Raw genomic sequence first — 19533 nt, 5'->3', positions numbered from 1 at the left:
AGGATACTTTTTAATTTGTGTGACAGTTAAATTAAAAATAAAAGTTAGTTAACATTTTTTATATTTGGCTATGATTGTCGAATCGTGCAAATAAGCTCTTGCTGTGGTATTTTTAAATGTTCGAACTTCGCAGGGAGGGCAGTGTGTATAATCTCTCGATTTTGAATTGTATATATTTCAATTCAATTCAATATATTTCTCCTCAATTATTGCTTGGTTCTGGCTGCCGCCGACTTACCACGACCGATCTCATCGGGTAAACGGCATAAACCCTGCATTACAGACCGTGTATGCCAAAAATTTGTAACAGTTTTACAATTTATATCTAATTACAATTTAAATATATTTTTAAATATTTAAATAATAATATTGAAATATTTCAACTCCTTTCCACCTAAGGGATCGTATCTTAGTAGAATTTTAGAAAGCTGAAGTTTCCAATTTTTTAAGCTGAAGTTTCAAGTCCGGCCGTCGCCAGCTCAAGAGGCCAAGCGGTTAGAGATAGGGACTCGAAATCTTTGGGGACCCTCCAATAAGTCGACCCAAGGATCGTTAAAATGTTGCTCTTTTCCACCCACCCACCCCTTCCTCACCAAAACCTTGTTTTTTGGGATTGCTCGAAAACGCGTCGTGCGATTTCTTTTTCATTTTTTAATATGTTTTAGAAATTACATAGGCGCACAAATGATCGTCTGCGTCTGTTAAAATACCTTTGAATCATTCTGTTGAAATACCTTTTAATGTTTTTTTGTGTCTGTTAAAATACCTTTGAATCATTCTGTTGAAATACCTTTTAATGTCTTTTTGTTGAAATAACTGTCTGTTGAAATACCTTTTGAACCGGTAATGAACCGGTTTATAAACGATAATTAATTTTTATGCAAAATTCAATTAAATTACCCCTAAGGTGTATTTTGGAAAATATTTTGAGTGATTTATAAATCGGTTCAAATCGGCTGTGAACTGGTTATGAACCGATAAATAATTTTTGTACGAAAATCAATTTTATTATTCAAAAAATAAACCTTTTTTGGGAGATCTTTTGAGTGATTTATTAATCGGTTTAAATCAGATGAGGACTGGTAAATAGTTAAATAATGCAAAAGTACTTTGGGGTATAGTATCTAAGTCATATTTTCGAACACTTCGCAAAGTCTTTGACGTTTTGTCACCCCGTTATGATTTTTCAGCCTTTAGGGTTTTACATAAATTTCACAAGAATTACGAGTGTTTAAGTTTAATATGAGTTTGTAAATGAATAAAAAATTGTCTAAATTCAAACACTTTCAAGCCCGAATTTCTATGTATTTAAGATGACATTCGGGCCGATATTTTCGGTCTCAAATTGTCCGGATTTAAGATAATAAACTGTACTTCAGAAAAACGTGTAATCAAAAATATGTAACATTACCTTTATGGACTTAAACCGTGCCTTTTGAAATTAGTAATACAAACACTTCCTCAAAAATCCGGGAAACTTCCAAGACCACGGAAAATTCTTGAGAAACCTGAGAATTTTTCGAAAACATTCCGAAATCCTGGATATTTTTTAAATACTTTAAGGAATCCTAGATTATACACACTGAGAAAAAACGGGGGTGCAATTAACATTTTTTCCTCATAACTTTAACAATTTTTAGATGTAAAAATATATCAACATTTTTTAATGTTAATTTTACACATTTTTAAGTGTAAAATTAACATGGAAAAGGGTAACTTTAAGCCCTAATACACCTAAAAAGGGTAATATTTACACTAATTTCGGATCAATGCTGCAGGGTAAAATTAACATTTCCGTAATGTTATTTTAACTTTTTCGGATTTCTCTCAGTGTACTATTATAAAATTAAATCTGAGAGAATGCGATAGCTTTGATGTTGAAATATGTTCCTCCAAAATTAGTATCCAGTTGACATGATAATCACCATGCATTGTAGGAGTTGGAATTGTATAAAGAATAATCCCACATAAATGTACTAAAAGCTAGTTATACAAAATGGTTAAATATTTCAAAGATTAAGAACTTGCGTAGGAAGAATAATGCTAAACGTTTTATTTGGAAAGTTAAACAAGTGTTCCAGAGTCAGCCAAATACAAAATTAGAAGGTTAATTCTACAGATATAAATGAACATGGCAAAATATTATTATGAAGCTGAGCTTTTGCAGAAGAGATGAAAGAGTTCTTTTTCGTCCATTTGCCATGTCTCCTCACTTCAAAAGCAAGTCTGTTCCTGAGTATTATATGAATTTGTACATAGGGCTCTTATGGTACTGGAGAGGAGATATAAATTTTGCAATAATATGAAAATGTGGTGCAGAAAAATGCTGGAAACCACTGGTATGACCCAAGCTAGTGGGGTGTATTATGCGACAAGCTGTGTGATATTTTATTATGACTTTTGGGGTCATTCGTATCCATCAGGATTTAGTTGAATCTCTAATCTCTTTGGATATTTCGCCACGATGGAGCGACACTGTACACCAAATGCATATGGACGGGTGGATGAAGCCATGAAATCCAGAGAGAGCAAGGCAGGTGACATAAATTCAAGTATCCCCCCCCCCCCCATCAAACAGAGCTAGGATGATTGCGAATGTGAAGTAGGGGTGTGGAAAATTTAGTTGTGAAAAAAAAGTTAAAATAGAAAAAACCCACCCTTTTTATTTCTCCACATGAAATATGACACAGTTCTTATCACTCCGCAATCATATTCGCACATTCTGACTGCTATTCGTCACGAGAGCTTTTTCAAACCACCCCTCACTGCTTCGCGGAGCTTTTCATTTGTGTCCCATTCACCATTGCATTTGGAGGTGTCAAAATAAACTCGGATATAAATTACCCAGTCATTTCACATCGTTGACAACTGAAGAACTACCAATAAATCGCAGAGATTACCTTCATCATCAAAATATATTCTGTCATGCTTTATGGAAAACTCTTCTCACAAGACTTTCTCAAATTCTGGTTTTGCTTGAGTTCAACAATGTCTTAGAAGAATTTGAAGTTTATGCCATTATTTATATGAAAACTTAAAATTCTAACATTTTTGTGTTTTCGAATTTTCCAAAGCTTTGAAAGCAGTTCACACTCTGGAAAGAAATATTTTAGATTTGGAGAAAATGTGATTTAAATGGGTTAAAGAAAAATATTTTTTAAAACATACTTTCATGATTGATCATTGGGGGAATTCTGTAACTTTTGTGGCATTGTCATATGTAAGTTCGAAACCTGACAATGCCAGTCGAACTCTTTTTCTCATATCACATGAGTTCGAAAATGCAATTCATTGTTTTTAGTAAAATCACTTTATTTAATGATATTATTCAAATACAGCTCGCCTTGATTGATTGGTTTAATAAAAACCATTTTCCAAATCACATTTACGGAAAACTCCCCTAATATTCGAACGCAATTTGTCATAGGGTGGCGGTATTACTTGTGTCCTCTGTCCTTACTTTATGACCTCGCAAAATACTTTACAATACCACAAAATAATTTTAAAAAAACCTCAAAATTAAAAATGTTTGTAGTGTTGTGATAGTACATTACATTTTTTTTCGTTTTCGGAATCATTTTCCAACAAAAAATTGAAACGAGGCCATAAGTAAAGATAGGCCATAAGTAATGCCGCCACCCTATGGCGTTGCCAGATTGTTACAGAATTCCCTTACAGGTCGATTTATGCAGATGGAAAGTTTTTAAAGATCTTAAGTCTCTGTTTCTAACCGTTTGATCTCTAACCAGGAAGGGAATTCCGTAACGCTCTGGCAATGCTATATGATAATTTGGGTTCGAATCTTAGGAGAGCTTTTTCGAAAATGCGATTCTATAGCCGTGACATTGCCATTTCAGCTCACGTTGCATTGTCAGAAGTCACTTATTTGAGATTTCTGGCAATTCAAATGACAATGAATTTTGTTAAATTAATCAACCAAGACGTACTGTATTTTCATAAAATCATCAAATAAAAGGATTTCATTAAAAAAAACAATGAATTGCATTTTCGAACTCATATGATATGACAAAAAAAGCTCGTTTGGCATTGTCACGTTTCGAGCTCATGCGTGACAATGCCACGAAAATTACAGAATTCCCCTACAGGTGGATTCGATAGACAAACAATGTATGACATAATTTTTCTTAATTCTTCCTAAATATATCACCCTTTTTGTTACACAGAAAAGTAAAAGAATTAACTTATTTTTGATTTTATTTAAAAATTATTTAAATACATAACACTAAACTTTCCAACCGTTTTTTGTCACTCGGTCAAATAACAGACTGTGGTTTGTAGGATACTCAAAAAATTTTCTTGGAAAAGAGGAAAAAATAGAATTGAAACACTGAAAAATATAATTCATGCATATTTTGAGAAATTCATAATGTTTGAAGGAGACAATGTACCGTTTAAATATGTGATAATTTTGAAAAGTTTTGAATGCGGGCAGTTGGACCGGTCTTGGTAGATTTCGTGTTAATATGTGAATGAATTTGAATAATTTTTTTCAAAAATATTTATTTATTGTCTATGAGTAAGCACAACTTGCAATAGTCGTAATAATCAATTATTTCTATAACTTTTAAACTTTTATGTCGTACGGACTACGGACGCAAAATTGTACAAATTTGAGCGTAAAATGCCTCAAAGAGAGAGAGAGCAGTATAATATATGTTTTCATTCAAGTTTCAAAAAACCAGTCAAACAGTAAGAGTTATTAACTTCTGATATTCGATGACCCCCCCCACTGTATATCAATATTTTCTTAAAGTACCTTTTTTTCTTTTCTCCTAAATTTATCTTCCTCACCAAGCCAATGTTATTTAGTTTTTCCAGAAATTAGGTTACGCCTGTTCACTCATTTTCAGATATGTTTTGTAACTAGCCCATTTACACTAACATAACCACTTACAGTAGTGGTTAAAATCCGCTACAGGTCTCTATTTCCGACAGAATACGTCAATAGTGAAATTTAGTTTAGCCAATAAAATGGGAAAACTATTTATAGTTTCTAAATATAGCATTATTTCCACTAATCAATTTATAGACCACTGTCATTTATTTACTTTATTTAAATGAAAGTGATCCTATTGTTGCGTTCAAATGGAAGTTCACTATTGACGTTTTCTGTGAAAATAGAGACTTCTAGCGGCCAAAACAATATTTATTCGACGGAAGGTAATTATGTGAATATTTCTACATCAAAACTATTTCAATTATTTAAAGGAATTGGAAAAAATGAATACAAAAGATTAAATAGTTAAATAGTTAAATCCTGAACGCCAAAATCCCGAAATCCAAAAACACGAACGTTAAAATTCCGAAAAGCCAAAATCCCGAATGGGTCGAAATCCTGAATGGCTCCGTTCAGTAATAACCTTTCGAAGAGATAAAATCACTCGAAAGCCAAGCCAAACCTTTTCGAAAATCTACCGGAAGCCGAAAGCATAAATTCACATACTTGCCCCACTCAAGTGCTGATTGTTCTTCAATTTCGAATTTCGGTATTCCTGATACTCCAATTGTCTGTCAACAATAGTGTGTAAAGTTTTGCTGCAAAAAGTGATTTTTTGTGTAGTTTTGTGAAAATTTGAGAAAGGCAGAACGTTTGAATTGCAATTTCTTTAAAATAAATGTCCTTTTGTTAAACTTATTCACTTTTGTGTAACATGTCGGTTTAAACGTTTGAACTTCCAACGGATTTTTAGGTAAGTTCTCTCTGATTTACCTTCAAATCAGTACAGAAAATACTTCAACCGAAGAGAGCTTTCAAATCGTGAAGGTTATTACTGAACGAGAGGAATGGGTCAAAAGCCCGGAAAGCCAAAATCCCAAAAGTAAAAACTCAAATGGGCCAAAATCCTCAAATCCGAAATTCGGAAAAGCCGAAATCCCGAATTCCAAAATCCCGAAAGTCAAAATCAGTCACAATCATTATTAAATCGGTTAAGTATCGGTAATTGATCCTTGAAAAATCCCATTTTTGACGTGAGAAGGCTTGTAATTAGACGAGAGGTCAAACGATAAGGGATATGTCTTTCGATTTTCGGTGATATTCCCATATATCTTTCCTATATCGTCCCTAGATAGTTTTATTATACTTTTTCTAATTCAATGTAAAGATGATGGTATATTTTTTTAAGTTCGTAAATGACAATGAATAAACTGTGCAACTCCTAAAAATGTTTTAAAAGTAGCATTCACCTGTAGAATACTAAAGATGCGATACAATTCTTTTGTGAGTACGGTGTTAAAATATATGTACAGTAGACTCTCTCTCAAATGGGCATTTGGGGCGAAATGTCATACAAGTTATCGATGGATTTGGACGTCAAAGCCTTTGTAAATTCCAAAAAAGCGCTCAATTATAAAGAATCACGATAAAATAGGAAGAACGTCACCGAATTTGAGCAAATTAGTTTCACATTTAAAATATTCGGTGTCAGTCCATTGGATGGTGACCTTCAGAGTGAAGAATTGTAAAATAAGTTCAAGTTCAAGTGCATTGCAACCATATGCAATATTCGAAACCTGATGAAGAGGACATCCATCCTCGAAACGTCGTGAAGAATTAAAGAGAAAAAGTCAAGAAAGGTCTATTTTTCCGTTCATAATCTGCTTCATATTTAAATATGAAAATTTTAAACAAAATTTTTCGCCCGATTGAAAAAGAGCCAATTGAGCGAGAGTCTACTGTATTATGGCCTCTACACAGTAGAGAAATTTACACTAGCGTAGGCAACCTGCTTCCCTACTCTTGTGTAGAGGCCTTTTGCTAATGATCAAGAAATTATTGAATTGAATTGAATTAAATTAAAGTGAATTATATATGTATTTATTGCATCCTTAAATTTGAGCTATGTACAAAACTGAACTAAAAAAAGTCATGTTAGGTCATCGAAGACCGGCTATTTGGAACCCTAAAACGTTTGTATTTTTTTTTGTTATAGTTTGTGCAATCCTGGCAATGTTTTGCCCGTATGCTTCCACTTCTGGGAAATTAATTATAATGCATTTTATGTGCTTGTCTTGTTCGCATACTTCACTTTGTGAGTGACATTACATTGTATACTGTTTTAGTCATGGTCAAGTGGCAAAAACACCAATTTGCATACTATAAAATGAAATTAACCCATACTATATTTTATACTTTGTATTACTATGCAAAAATTCACTAAATTATAGGGCTTAATGCACATTTTTCAATTTAATTCTTAAATATTTTGAATTTTATTTTTTTTTTCAAAGTCGCTTTTGATGGTTTTTTAAGGACATGGTAAAAATATTCCATTTTGCGAATAATAAATTCTCCAATAGTTGCGTTGAAATGCAATATCAGTCACTCAAGTGTTATACTGGTAAATTTTTGAACTGCTCCGTTTTTCCAAATATGCATAATAAGCTTTTGCCGCTGGTTTCGAATAATGTGGCAATAAATAAAGTGAAAGAGAAATCTCACTGGCAGCATCCAGGAAAGCAGTCAGGAGGAAGATTGTGGGTGGAGTTTGATCGTTTAATGGTGGCTCGTAGGAACAATAATAAAATGAAATTTACACAAAACAAGACGACCGTTTACCAAGAGCACAGTAAAAAGACCACCATACTCTTTTTTGCAGCCATAGCCCCCCTTTCCTGTATTTATTTGCCCAACACACATTCTCACCCTCATGCTTGCGATGTGAGTTCTTTTTTTTTCATTCACCTTTACCAAGGACCGTCAAACACCAAGGCAGAAAAACATTTTCCATCTCGAAATTGCTGAATAAATATTCACCAGACACTGTAGGTCTGTGGCATCAGTGGGAAAAAAGGGGTTGGAAAATGCGGAAAGGTAATGCGTTTAGAAGGTTGAAGTTGACGAAGGAGCTCAACTCTCTAAACACATATCCACGTATGTTATAATATGTATATTTCAGCACAAACCGTGTAAAAGAGTCTCTGCCAGAGGGGCTCTCGGGATGCCACTCCGGAAAATCCTCTTTCAACCCCAAAAAGCAAAGAGCAAATTTTCAAGTTGAACCGACTACATTTTCTCAAAAATGTAATGTAAATACTATGCACCGCGAAATGTCAATATGGATTCTATAAAATTGCATGATTATTTTGGACAATTTAATTTCTCTATGGCGTTATAAAAAAAATTTGGTGTGATATTTTCTATTTTCAATTTTATCTGGAGGTATGCAAAGCATTTAGGTAAAAAAAACAAATAAGGTAGGGTAAGTGTGCCAAATTTCGGCATAGTTGCATGCAAGCGTCAAAGTCTCAAGTTTGAAATGTAATATTTTAAATACAAATTGATTTTTTAAATTCTTTTTTCTGAAAGAGTGTTGCTGGGAACCTTGTAAAGAGTTTACCGTCTTTATTTACTCTAAAATCCTTCTCTATACATTTTAAAATGAATGAAAATATAGACATAGCTTTGGTGCCCTATTTCGGCCACCTTCATTCTCATAGTTCCTTGCCCTTCGGGAATTCTTCCAATATCTTTTTCACGTCATCTCGTTTATCGAAGCTACATTTTTTTGTTATTCTTTTGCATTGTATAATCTCTAGAGTACGTAAAATATAAAAGTTCATGGAAATTCGAGGAACAAAAAAATGTGGCCGAAGTTGCAAGCTGGTCGGAATTTGGCATACTTACCCTAAGGTAAATGAAGCATGTATCGACTCTGAAGGTTGGTTGGATAGTCATACCAAAATAAAATGATTTTTTGAAAATTATTCGTTGCTTTTTAAAGAATTAATTTAATTTCGGGGAGACGACACATCCTTCATGGTCGATACATGCTTCACTTACGTTTACGTATTTTGATTTCTTAAAATTTTCCTGACGGAAAAGATACATCGGACAACCGGAACAATTAACTCCCAAGATTCAACTCACAATTGAATTTGCAGCCATTTCAATAGCAAAGTACCCCAAATTTCAAACACTCTGAGGTCACTTATAAAAAGCCTGAACCACAAGGTTATATTAGCCTCACACGACATTGACTATTAGGTGAGATTCTTAACAATCTCACCTACTATAATCCTAACAAAATTTCATGTCGTCCGATCGACCTCAAATTTGGCCAAAATGTGTTTCGCCACTTCCTGATTCCGAATATATATGTGGCTAAGTTACGTTCCCGGCCGGCCAGCTGGCCGGCCGGCCGGCCGGCCGCTCTTTGGAGCTTAATAGCTCCTAAACTAAAAAAGATATCGACTTGCGGTTTTCGGCAAAGGTTATATATCGGGTGAAAATTGCAACTTGGTGCATAGACCCCCCACCCCCCACCCCTCCTTCCGCCATTTTGAAGACCCCCCTTTTTTTGTTTTCTCAATAGCTCCGCCCCTATGGCATTCAGCGGACTCAAATTTTAGTATGTTATAGCTGGGCCTTAGAGCTTTCCATCAATACCAAACTTAAGGTCCCCCGACCCCCCTGACCCGAGCTATAAGGGTCCAAAAAAAATTTCTTAAAATGGCCATAACTCCGGTTCTAATTGTCAGAATTTAAAAAGTGAGGGCTTTTTGGAAAGCTCTCGTGAAATGCCACTTCCCCTTCTAACATAGCAAGTTCATAAAACCACCGCTAGGGGCGCTTTTTTTTTAAAAGGAAATTTTTAAATCTTATAAGTTAAATAACTCAAAAATTCCATTGTGCATCGGGCTGAAAATTTAGTATGTTGTAGCCGTTGATTATACCTATCAAACAAAAAAAACCTTAAGTCGATCCATAACCCCTGACCCGAGCTATAAGGGGTCAAAGTTCGAACATTGACCGGCCTCTATCTCCGGTTCTAATTAACATATCGACCTAAATTTTACCTTTTTGGTTTCGTCTCGATGAGCACTTTCAGATGGAAGTTCAAAAAGTCGCCACAGGTGGCGCTGTGATAGCGTCAAAATTCATCGAAATTCAAAGTCACTTTTCTCAAAAACGGCATTGTGCAAGTTAATGAAATTTTAGTATGTTGTGGTCCAGTCTAGGACGTTTCCAAAATGGTGCGTATGTGCGCTGTGGTTTCAATAGAACCGGAGATATGAGGGGTCAAAGTTCACGAAATTCAAAAAATCATATCTCCGGTTCTATGTGACCGATTTTGATGAATGAGGGCTTAAACGAAAGATTTCACCAAATGCTACAACTTTCTAGAATATTTGAACTTCGTGGGACCAACACCAGGGGCGCCACAGTCGAAAAACCAATTTCAATATCACATAACCTCAATTATCTCGACTGTCGCTAAACCGATTTTGATGATTACTTCAACATAATTGTAGAGCATATTTGTCTCTACATTTCGTCCATACATCATTTTCCACTCAGACTACGCTATCACTCCGATTTTGCCGTTTAACTGTGAAAAAATTGATTTTTCCCATAATAACGCTTTGAAACCACTCAGATGCCAATTTGACTGCCTCTACTCCACCGAGACACTTTAAATAGGGGTTTAAATGGAAAGTCCCGCAAAATACAACAATTCTTTGATTTAGTTGAAGTTCAACAAATGACTACTTGGGGCACTCTGGATGAAAAAACGAGTTAAGAAACAAAAAACCTCGCTTATCTTGGCTTCTGAGTAATCGATGAGTTCAAGTTCTACGGCAAAATTATAGAGAACATTCTGTTCTACATTTCACCCATATAACACTTTTCTGTCAGTTCATCCAAATCCTTGACATTTTGGTTCAAATACAAAACCTGTATAATTTCACGAATTTGATTCAAGATAACTGAATGGCGTCTCCCTACTTCAGCATCAAATCGAATTTGCATGCACTCCGAGTTAGCTCACGTTAAGAATCTCACCTACATAAGCCGGTTAGGATTATCTGTCCCTTTTTAATACTTTATGTGCAGAATGCCAACAAAAGAAAAAGATTCATTGAAATTGTTTAATATAACCATCATCCTCATCATTTTCAACCGTTTATCCTTATTGGGGTCACTGACACATGACATCAAGGTTACAGCCCACGCCTGTCAATCCACCGTCACTTCAAGAAGATGTACGGGTTCGATCTCAAGGCGCTCCAGGGAAATAATCTGAATTTGATTCAGCCACCTTGTTCTAGGTCTGCCCCGATGTCGAGGTCTCCTTATAACCTCTTACATAATTTTTCTGGGGATTTTTTTTATTGTTTAATAACCATCATTATATGTAGGGGAAACTCAGGCACCACCAAACACGGGGTAGCACCAAACACTGCAATTTTTTAATCATATATTCGACTTCAGAGGACAAGACTTATAGAAATTTATAGGCACTATAGGGATGCTTGTCCACTGATAGTCGTGGTATTCCAAGTAGTTTAGAAGTAAAAATTAGTGTTTGGTGCTACCCCCCGTGTTTGGTGATATATAGGCCTTCCCCTAAGGGCAGTTGGAATATGCATTATTATTTTCTTTTATATGGGAATGGGGTTGTCAGTCCCATGCTTCGTAGTATCAAGTAAAGTGAAGCTCAATGGATGTAAAGGCGTCTACACATTGGGAGCAATTTTCGTCAAAAATTGCGTTTTTGACAGAAATTTGACGTTTCCCCCTACAACCCTGCGGGGAATTTCCTTCAAAAAGCAATTTTTGACAAAAATTGCTCCCAATGTGTAGAGGCCATAATACGAACACATAGATGTACAATGGACTCTCTCTCAATTGGGCATATAGGACAAAATGTCATTCAAATTATCGAGAGATTCAAGCGTCAAAGTAATTGTAAATTCCCTAAAAAGGGCTCAATTATAAAAAATCACTATAAAACATGAGGAATTAAAGTGAATTTGAGCAAATTTGTTTCAAAATCAAACGTGAAAATTGTCAACAAAATTTTTCGTCCGAATGAAAAAGAGCCGATTGAGCGAAAGTCTACTGTAATTGGCACACCTTTAAAGCGAGAAAAAAAAACTCCTAGTGACTTAAAGAGGATTCGAACCCGGGACCTAGCAAGTATTCTACTTTTTGATCCATTGATTATACATTGTACATGGAGTCCGACTAATTTCTGAGCGGCAAGGGTCGTGATACAGTGAGATAGATGAGACAGGGTGTTGAGTTCGGGGGCGATCTGTCAATACGGAAGGCTCCAATCTCATACTGTCAAATTTATTCCGTTTAAAGCTCATGTAACAGTACAGCAAGGGGAAAGTACGACGAGACAGTGAAGGGAAAATCGTTAGTAACGTCTCGAAATAAGCCACCATGTACCGTAGATGTAGATGACTTAGGCCTTCGGGGTGACCTTTCTCCTTGTAGTTTGTAAGGTTTTCTTTGACTCTAGCACTTAGGGATCGTCATTCTCTCTGAATCTTTCTACTATGTCTGGATCGACCATCTGCACATGGCTAGACTTAAGACCATGTTTAAGTGATAAAATTAAAGAAAGGCTTACGAACACTAAGAAAGAAAGTCATTCCCGGTAGCCCTAGTTACCCGCATTATACGGCAGGTATTCGGTATTTATTATTCGAAAGTATCTTTTTTCGCTTTTTGCACCATAGCGGTGGTCGTATGCAATTGTGATATTCTGAAGTGTTGTATCATATAATAAAGAGAGTGTAATTCCGATGCTTTTCATAGAATGTGACTTTAGCCCTTGTTTTTGGACTGATGAAATATTTTTTCCCCATTCCAAATCAATAGAATTATTTTTTGTTACACGAGTTTGAAAAATATTTGTTTCACCCACTTACTAAACCGATAAAAATATAATTTTTGGTTTTTCTTAAAGTAGAATAGTTATATTATGTTACTGCAGTGATTAATTATGGAAATAAAAATATCAATTATATTATAAGTGGATTTATCGGAGTTGAATAGGTCGCGGCATCCGAGTTTTGCAATCGTCGCAGTTACATGGCTTGACAGTATAACAAGATTTTTTCATACCATCCAAGATCATCAAATTCTGTCAATTTAAACAGGTCTTACAATAATTTTCAAATTCATTCTTTGACCTAACTTAGTTTGGGTTCAGAAGAGTTAGAGATATAAAGCTGTTTTTGATCAAAATGCCCTTAGTTCAGCTATACGAGGATGGATATGATATTACCAAATCCAGAATTGTTTGTGTTATGGACAGACGGATCAGATGAGACAGATGGGGAGAATGAGACGAACGGACGGTAACGAAAATCGATTTTTAGGAAATATCATATTCATATTCTACGGGTGACTTTGCCCCCTCCTGTTCGTAAGCTTCTTTTACTTCTAGAACTTAAGGATGGTCTTTACTGATCTACCATTACTGATCGGTGAGAACAGTTCTTAAACATTAGAATTAAAGATTTTACCAACAGTATGAGGGGGGGGGGGTAAAGTCACCCGGATCTACGGTACATCCAAGGTTTGAGGTCGATCTGATTAGGTCTGGTTTCACCTCAGACAACAGAGGCTGAGATTGTAAAATATCTCAGATTGTTGTTCTAGGCCCTGAAATAACCAATTATCTTCTGACAGGAGCTCAGAACTCGGAGCTTCATGCTCCCCATTTCACGGTCAAACTGAGACTGCCTGTATTTCCCTCTCGTATTTCTATTCCTCCCCTGCTGTTATCGAGGGAAATGGTACACAACTTTTAAATAAATAACCGTTAGGACTATTGCAGTAGAACTTACTCCTATTGTGGTTATTCTTGCTGACTCCTTACAATAAATGTTAATGTGCAATGTTTCTTCAATTTTAATGGGGAAAATAAAGAAAAATCATAAAAATTGGAGTATTTTCTATAAATAGAGTATAAATACCTCGCTGCAATCATTGGTATTCTCTAATGAAGTATATACTACAATTGTTTGTATAAGTCTTATTGTGTGTTATGCAAATGGATAAAGGTTTATTTTTGACGATCATTACATTTTGTTATCTTTCTTAATTGAGTTCTATATATTTAGGGACATAATCTTCTTCTGTTCAAACTTGCACCTTTCCTTAAGAAAAGGTTTCCGTGGAAATCTTAAGCTCATTTAGAGGTGAAATTTGGCGAAAACAATTTTCATATCCCAAGGAGGTGAGAGGGAGTATAAATAGGGCATAAGTCATGGAAAGGAGATTGAATCATGTACTTACATTTAACTCTGAGGGGAAGTTGGTTGCTCACTGTCTCACCCTCTTGGTTGATAGCACTGCAGGCGTAGTTTCCGGCCGAGAATCTCGTCACTTTCTGCAAGACGAGGCTTTGATTTGACCTTATCACGCGGGCTGTGGTGTTGTGGGCCAAGTAAACACCCTTTTGTTGGCAGCAGGAGTTACCAGAATGTGAGAGCATGGGAAGAATGTGAAGAAAAAAACGTTGGTAATTAAATGGCTGTAGATTTATAACTCTGCGGTGGAGTTCCGGAATACAATAAAACATGCGCTGATTAAAATAAAGGTGCTGTAAACACTGCAATTACTCGCCAACGATTTGGTCTCTAGAGCTCTTTCTATAGTGGCTAAAACCCCAACCAAATCCAAAATCAACTAGATGGATTCTAAATTGTACGTCTTTTTTTTGAATATCCTTCCCTAAAAAAAGAACTCATACATACTCCCGCCCATTTTCTTCGAGAGCCCTATAACCCCAACCCTTTCATAACACTCGTTTCTGGATGTGCTTTTATGATCTTTTCATCACTCCATTTTGTGGCTCAATGGAGAGAATTCTTTTATAGTGTTTTTATATTTCCACTTGTATAATGCCTCTACCACTCAGTGCCGTCACTTCTTCCGTCAGATACCTCTCTTCATCGTTTCTTTCCAACCATATGATATTGTTGTATTTTCAATTCACTGGTAATTGGATACAGCTTTTTCTAACAGTACATGTTGTTACAAGCACTTGGGAAAATTTCCATTTATGTTCACTCCCCGCTTTCCTTGGCTCCAAGACCATCGGAGTGGAAGGAACACAGCAAAAGAATCATATATAGTAGCAATAGTGCGGGATGGAAAAGGAAAAACCCCTATCGCACATAACGAAACCAATATTGCACAACTTTTCCTCTTCTGCAACTCATTCAATGAACTTTTTAATGCACAAACACTCACGTAAAAGTCATGAGATATTTCATGGGAAAAATTATAATTATGCACATATTGCAGACTTTAGGAGTAGTTAACAATTTTATTTGTGATTTCTGTTCACTAAATTCGGTTTTACTGTCTGCAAGGGCTGCAAGGTATACTAAAACGTATGGTACAGCTGAGAATTTTTGATGATTTGCCACCACGCACTCTTTTAAGCGAACTTAAAGGGCTTTTAAGTAAATAAATAAACATCAAATTCCAAATATCAAGCTATCCAATATGATATTCATGATTTTTTTTAAAGTTTTAATTGATCTAACAATCGTTAAATACTAAAAGAAAAGGCAAGTGTACTAGTTGTAATTTACTATTCTTGTAGAGACAGATCGACCTGATCAGTTCGGGGCTTTGAGTTAAGTAATTCCTGTCACAGATCCTTTTACTAAATCAGATTACTAAACAGATTAATCAGTATATGAAATCAGATCCTTTTACCGAGCAGTAGCGTCGAAACATAACGGCTACAACCAGCAGGTGTCTCTATGCAAGGACCAGCAAGGAAACCTTTTAGTGCAGACAAACGATATTGTGAAGAGATGGGAAGAGTACTTCCGAGAACTGTTGTACGGGAACGATGGTGTATCGGGCCAGGAGGAGAAAGTACGGTCTACTGATGGCCGCGAGGAAGAGATTCCAACAAGGGAAGACGTGGTAAAAGCAATCTTCTCTTTGAAGAATCAGAAGGCACCAGGGGAAGACAATATTCCAACGGAGCTTGTGAAACATTGGGGAACCGAACTTCACAACCGGATCTATACACTGAGAAAAAAAGAAGGTGCGATTAACATTTTTCCTCAGAACTTTAACACTTTTTAGGTGTAAAAATATATCAACATTTTTTAATGTTAATTTTACACCGTTTTAAGGGTAAAATTAACATGAAAAAGGGTACTTTTACCCCTAAAACACCTAAAAAGGGTAATATTTACACCGATTTTGGATCAATACTGCAGGGTAAAATAAACATTTCCGGAATGTTAGTATAACTTTTTTGGATTTCTCTCAGTGTAGGCTTGTCTGTAGGATCTGGTAGTTGGAGATTATGCCTCGTGACTGGAAAGTGGAAGTAATAGTCCCAATCTACAAGAAAGATGACCGGTTGGAATGCACTACATAGGCACCTTGTACAAGGTCCTGTCTCGAGTGAACTTGGAGAGACTGAAACCATACGCTGAGAAGGAAATTAGGCCGAAAACCTGCCTCAACGACAGATCAACTCTTCAGCATTCGACAAGCCCTGGAGAAATGATGGGAGCACAATACCCCAGTTCATTAGCTCTTCATTGATTTCAAGCAGGCCTACGACAAGATAAAGAGAGGAGCTCTGTGGGTCGCCTTGGGGGAGCTATAAATTCTATCAAAAGCTCATCAAGTTGGTTAAAATAACTATTCCGTGCTGACTTCTCATTGCTGCTGCAATTGTACGCATGATACCGTCTTTTAAGGCTCGTAGTGAGTCAAAAACGAGTTGAAGTGCACATGGCAATTGGTTGAGATCAGTGGCAAAGACAATCAGAGCCAGTGGCCTCATAGTTCAGTTGGTAGAGCATTCGCCTAGACAAAGAAAGGTCCCTAGTTCAAGCCTGGGTGGACGCAGGAATTTTCTCCTGTCCCTATTTGGATTAAAATTGTGGGTTGGGAATCACTGATTCTGATTATCGCTTCTCTGTGCACAAACACAAAATTTCTTTGGATTACGTACAAAATGAACAGAAGTCTGTTCAATCACTTTCACAATTTGCGTTCAGGATCAACGGAGCCAAAACGAAGTATATGGTGACCAGCAAAATAACACCAAGAGTCCGGCAAAATATCACTACTGACCAGTGGAATTTTGAAGTCCTGTAAGTGCGGGTGACTTTGACACTCTCCTGTTCGTAAGCTGTTCTATACTTCTAGAACTTAAGGATGGACTTTACCGATCCGATCTACCATGTCTGATCGATGAAGACCATTTTTACACGTTAATATTAAAGAACAGCTTACGAACAGGGGGGTGTCAAAGTCACACGCATTTACGGTAGTAAAGAACTTCAAGTATCTCCGATCGGTATTGATAACGGACAATGACGCCAGGGTGGAGGTTAATGAGAGACTCGCGGTTGGAAGCAGATGTTTCTATGCTCTCTCATCAATTTTTTGATGGTGTATTGCATGTCTTCTTTTCAAGACACCACCGTAGTTACGCCCATCATTACCTATAGTCTGGAGGTACTAGCGGATTCACGAATTATTCGACGGATATTTGGAGCTGCCTGGGATGTTTCGACATGGGAATTTCGTACAAAAATGAACCACAAGCTGGAACAACTCTATGAACAGTCCGACAGTGCTACCTTCATCCGGGAAAAACAACTGAGCTGGCTTGATCATGTGTACCGAATGTCAGATAATAGAATGTCTAGGAAGCTACTGAATGCGAAGCCGAAAAGAGTTCATTCGAGGGAACACCCCCGGAGGAGATAGCACACTCTTAGAAAAACTTAGTCCCAACTACCTCATATATAGTTATGGAAACTATAAAATATAGTTAAAATAGACCCATCCATATATTCAGCTAGGGTAACTAAATGAAATATTTGACTAATATTAGTTACAGTATCCTTTTCATTTAGTTATCATAACTAAATTAGATTAGTAACGGGTACTATAACATATTAGTTCCAATAACTAAATAAATGTGGTTGATACCCATCTTACTGGCTGTAAAAACTATATCATATTAATTGTGGTTACTATATAGCTCGAAAAAGTTTCAACACATAAGTAAAAAACCATTCTTTACTATTGAAAAAGTTGTCAGAACTTTATGAAAATATAGGCCCATTTACTTGCATTAGTTGTGAGAACTAAAAGGAATTAGTTACCAATATTAGTTGGGATATCGATTTCATTTAATTAACACAAGCATATATAATTATATGAAACCATTATGAAATAATTGCCGCAACTTATGTTCTCACTACTAATAAATTTATTATGAGTAAAATGTTTTAAGATTATGAGAATCATTTTAAATAGATTTGATAATAATCACCCGATCAACTAATTTTCATTAGTAATGATGTCTAAACTTTTCTGTGAGTGCAGGAGGTAGTGGAGAGGTTCTTAAACGACTGTGTTGATGCGTTGGAGGGTTATCGCTTTGAGACCCGAAGAATGGCAAGGGGAGGTTCGATAGACCTTGTCCCTCAATGGGACGTAGCGCCACCTAAGTAAGTAAGTATTCTGTTATTAGAGGGCAAACGGTACTAGATATCAACTTGCCTTTTTATAATACACAAGATAGGGTGGAGTCATCGATGGACATTATACACTTTTGGGCAGTTTCCAAAAATTTTAAATTTAGACATAAAACAGATTTCGAAAAATCATAAACTAAGCATTTTATGATGTGTTTAACGATTTAGTGATTTTTGAAAAATCGATTTTAGAGAAGAATTAAAGACTTTTGTAAGCAGTCTATAAGTGTATAACGTCCATAAGTAACGACGCCACCCTATATTAAAATTAGATCAAGATTATAATTTAAACCTTTTTGACTGATTCTTATGTTTTTCAATGAAAAATCTAAACTTTAGCAACTATACGAATATTTTCATCCATGTCACTTAAATATTATAAATAAAAAAAAAACTATACAGTACAATTCCTAGTCATTGTACTACACAATGTTAATTAAATGCCCCTGTCCTAATATTTATTCAGATGCAATCTGTGCTTTTGATGAACACTATCGAAGGTAAAATTTTGCACGAATTTTCAGCAAAATTTTTGGAAGTATTGAAAATAATCATGTATATGCATACATATTATGCCACTTCTATATAAATGGCAATCTATCGAGAACCCAGGGACGCTTTGGTGGAGGAAATTGGAAGAAATGAATTTAGTTTCCGCACTGCGAGTTTACATGAGTATCCTACCAAAAATTATTGCTGAGTAAATTCAATTTACAACAAGGATTTCTATATTTTATGGTGGATTTTAATTTTTTTTTACGCTATAGTATCGATTATACTGGAATACCAATTTGAAAGAACATACATTCTGTGAATAAATTTCGTTTTTGAATATGTTCATATTAGAAGGGCAAAAATTATTTGTACAGGTTCAACTCAAAAATATTGATTGGAGTTTGGAAGCAAATCAAATGCTAATTTTGCAACATAACAAGCCTATTGAATGTCATGATTTTGCTTGTTTCCCTTTCAACTTGTGAAATTTCTTTTCCAATGGTTTTTCCGGTGATTTCAAATAAATGATTCTTGAATTACGGCCTGGCTCTGACTTTTTCCAGCTTCTCCCGCACTCACAAAAAAAATACATTAAAGCCCATCCCCAAAGGTGGAGGAGAGAAGTCATCAGAGAAGAAAGTCTCAGGGGAACCATGAGGTGCAAAAGGAGCATTTTTTTTTGGGGGAGCGAACGTTGAAAAGAAGATTGCGCCATTGTAAATTCAAATCAATTTC

The 19533-nt window shown here is 35.8% G+C and overlaps 1 protein-coding gene across 1 annotated transcript in view; it reads right to left on the bottom strand.

The window, feature by feature from the left end:
- Positions 1-19533, bottom strand: part of LOC129808040 (neural cell adhesion molecule 2) — a 325350-nt gene that overhangs the window by 92877 nt on the left and 212940 nt on the right. The window contains exon 13 of the mRNA XM_055857702.1: positions 14063-14222. Within this exon, the coding sequence (XP_055713677.1) occupies positions 14063-14222 (160 nt within the window). The remainder of the gene's footprint in view (positions 1-14062; positions 14223-19533) is intronic.

This window comes from Phlebotomus papatasi, chromosome 3 (assembly GCF_024763615.1).
Source record: "Phlebotomus papatasi isolate M1 chromosome 3, Ppap_2.1, whole genome shotgun sequence".
NCBI lineage: Eukaryota > Metazoa > Arthropoda > Insecta > Diptera > Psychodidae > Phlebotomus > Phlebotomus papatasi.
This window is presented reverse-complemented; position numbering and strand designations above follow the sequence as displayed.